Source organism: Tachysurus vachellii, chromosome 11, assembly GCF_030014155.1.
Source record: "Tachysurus vachellii isolate PV-2020 chromosome 11, HZAU_Pvac_v1, whole genome shotgun sequence".
Taxonomy (NCBI): domain Eukaryota; kingdom Metazoa; phylum Chordata; class Actinopteri; order Siluriformes; family Bagridae; genus Tachysurus; species Tachysurus vachellii.
The window spans coordinates 2,167,501-2,170,000 of record NC_083470.1 but is presented as its reverse complement, the minus strand read 5'-3'; the positions used below and the strand labels follow the sequence as shown (position 1 = coordinate 2,170,000).

General features: G+C 44.8%; 1 protein-coding gene across 3 annotated transcripts in view; it reads left to right on the top strand.

Annotated features, from left to right (window-relative positions):
* The window catches only part of edem3 (ER degradation enhancer, mannosidase alpha-like 3), an 18,542-nt gene that overhangs the window by 11,608 nt on the left and 4,434 nt on the right, over positions 1-2,500 (top strand). For 2 of the 3 annotated variants that reach the window (XM_060880941.1, XM_060880943.1), the window contains exons 13-17: positions 340-464; positions 711-900; positions 1,209-1,354; positions 1,641-1,785; positions 2,248-2,439. In XM_060880941.1, the coding sequence (XP_060736924.1) occupies positions 340-464; positions 711-900; positions 1,209-1,354; positions 1,641-1,785; positions 2,248-2,439 (798 nt within the window). The remainder of the gene's footprint in view (positions 1-339; positions 465-710; positions 901-1,208; positions 1,355-1,640; positions 1,786-2,247; positions 2,440-2,500) is intronic. The other variant, XM_060880942.1, reaches the window with a different exon arrangement.

The window sequence follows — 2,500 nt, the reverse complement described above, 5'->3', positions numbered from 1 at the left end:
TAACCAAGTCGTCTTCAGTTCGACTTCACTTCACTTCAACTGAAAATGTTCATGTTATTGCTCCAATCCAGTATAGAAGTCTGTGTTTCTCCCAATAATTAAACAAGTGAATGTCTTAATCAATAACACACTAAAACACAGTGTGTGTCTTCGTCACAAATTTCAGTGCAATAACATTTTAATTATAACAATTTCATTTATATATGAAAAGAATGGCAGGATAAAAAAAACAGGGATGTTAGTAGAGTTGTTTTTCTGTCGTTTATATAAACGTGTTCGTTTTTCTGATCGTTAAACTCTTCTGTCCCCGAACACACCCTGATATTCTAACACTCGTAGGCCACCAGGGACCCGTATTACCTGGAGGTGGGACGCACCGTTCTGGATAACCTGAACCGCTTCGCTCGGGTCCCGTGTGGCTTCGCCGCCATGAAGGACGTCAGGACCGGAAGCCACGAGGACCGGTGAGAGACGCAGTACAGATTTATCCCACTAGGATCATTGTTTTATTTTTTATAGCCACAGATATCTAAAGAGCTCATAACCACCGGGTGTACATAGGGTCAAATCCCCAATGACCAAATGCCACGTGTTCGGTTCATCATGTCACATGACGTGTGAAGTTCTAGTTTTAAATTTCCCGGTCGACTAAACAGGCGATGTAGAAGGTCATTAGATGTGAAACTGAAAGATTTCGGTTTGTCTTCCAGCATGGACTCGTTTTTCCTGGCCGAGATGTTTAAGTATCTCTTCCTGCTGTTTGCCGAGGAGGACGATTTACCCTTCGACGTGGAGGACTACGTCTTCACCACAGAGGCTCACCTGCTCCCCTTGTCCCTCTCCATCGTTTCTCGCTCACACCCGCCCCCTGCAGGCAACACCACGGTACTGCATGCTCCGGTACTGCACGCTACATACAGCCCCCCCTTACACAGTCCCTGTATCCCTGATCATTAACACATGCAAATGATGTGTTCATTAACACCAGGGTTTGGAAGAAGTTTACAATAAACAGTAAACTAAAATATACAATATATATATTATTATTATTACAACGATTTTTATTTCGATGTCCGCGATCTTTGTCACAGAACAAAAAAAGCCATCGATCTAAAACACACCTTTTATGAACCGCCTTGACGTTTATTCATATTATTATCCAGTTCGTTATTTTTAATTCCTCTCTTTCTCGCTTGTGGCGTAAACAGACGCCGGCGGAGCTCGACGACTCGAACTTTGAATGGACCTGTCCCAACACCCGCCTCCTTTTCCCTGACCCCGCCTACCCACACAACCTCCGCGAGCCAATCAGGAGTGCGGTGGACAAGAGTTGTCCCCGCCCCCTTCCCCCACGGTAAGAATGAGCTTTATATTCTCACGTTTCTCTTATACCATAACAGCTAAACTTCTCCGTCATGATACCGGAGACTCCTTACATCTCGGCGCATGTAGCATCCATCCACATGCACATTTCCGTTAGAGAGAACTGTTCAGCACCATCCGACCAATCAGGTCGGAGTATTTAGCAGCTCAGGGACAGGATATTGTATACATTTTTTTTTCTTCTAGTTTTAGCATCTTTTACAGTTTATTAATCAGTCTGGAAGTCTGTAAATTCTTCCTCTGTCTCTGTATTTCAGAGAGCCAGGAGTGGGCCGTGCTCCGCTGAGAGCTCAAGACTTCATGGCTAATAATCCGGAGCACCTGGAGCTGCTGAAGAGGATGGGGGTCACGCTGATCCACCTGAAGGACGGCAGAGTGCAGCTAGTACAGCACGCCGCACAGGTATATCCACCCGTTTACCGCCCTGTCCTTTGGACCCAAGTATTACAGTTCAGGTTTTGTAGCTTAAGCAGCGCATATACATTTTAGGGGCGTGGCTTTGAAGGAAGCACTGATTATATCGACTTACCTTCAGCGGACAAAATCGCTGATTTTTAAGGATAAAAGCTGAAAAATGTCCTCGCTTTAAGACGTCAGAACAAAAGTCATCTGAATGTTCTTCGTAATAAGACGTAAGCTTGAGCTCCTGTGTGTATGGATTCGATAAACGGCTTTGCGATATTCAAGATCTTCAGGTTGTTATGGTTTCACCGTAAATCTTGTGCAGCGTCTCGTGTTTTGTTTATACTTTTTTTTTTTTTTTTTTTTCTCTGCACATATTACATGATTATTTACAAAGCATATGGCATCCGTTCCATTTCTATTCATGAGTATGCAGCATTGATTGTGTGTGTGTGTGTGTAGGCGGTGAGCGCTGTAGCTGCTGAGGATGGCATGCGCTTCATGCAGGAGATGATGGAGCTCTCCAGCCAGCAGCAGAAAGAGCAGCTTCCCCCCCGCGCCGTACAGATCATATCACACCCCTTTTTCGGAAGAGTGGTACTGACCGCCGGACCTGCGCAGTTCGGAATGGACCTTTCTAAGAACAGCTTAGGGGTGAGTAGTTATAAACGACACGGACCTTATCCAAAAAAAAAAAAAACACGCAAAGCACTTC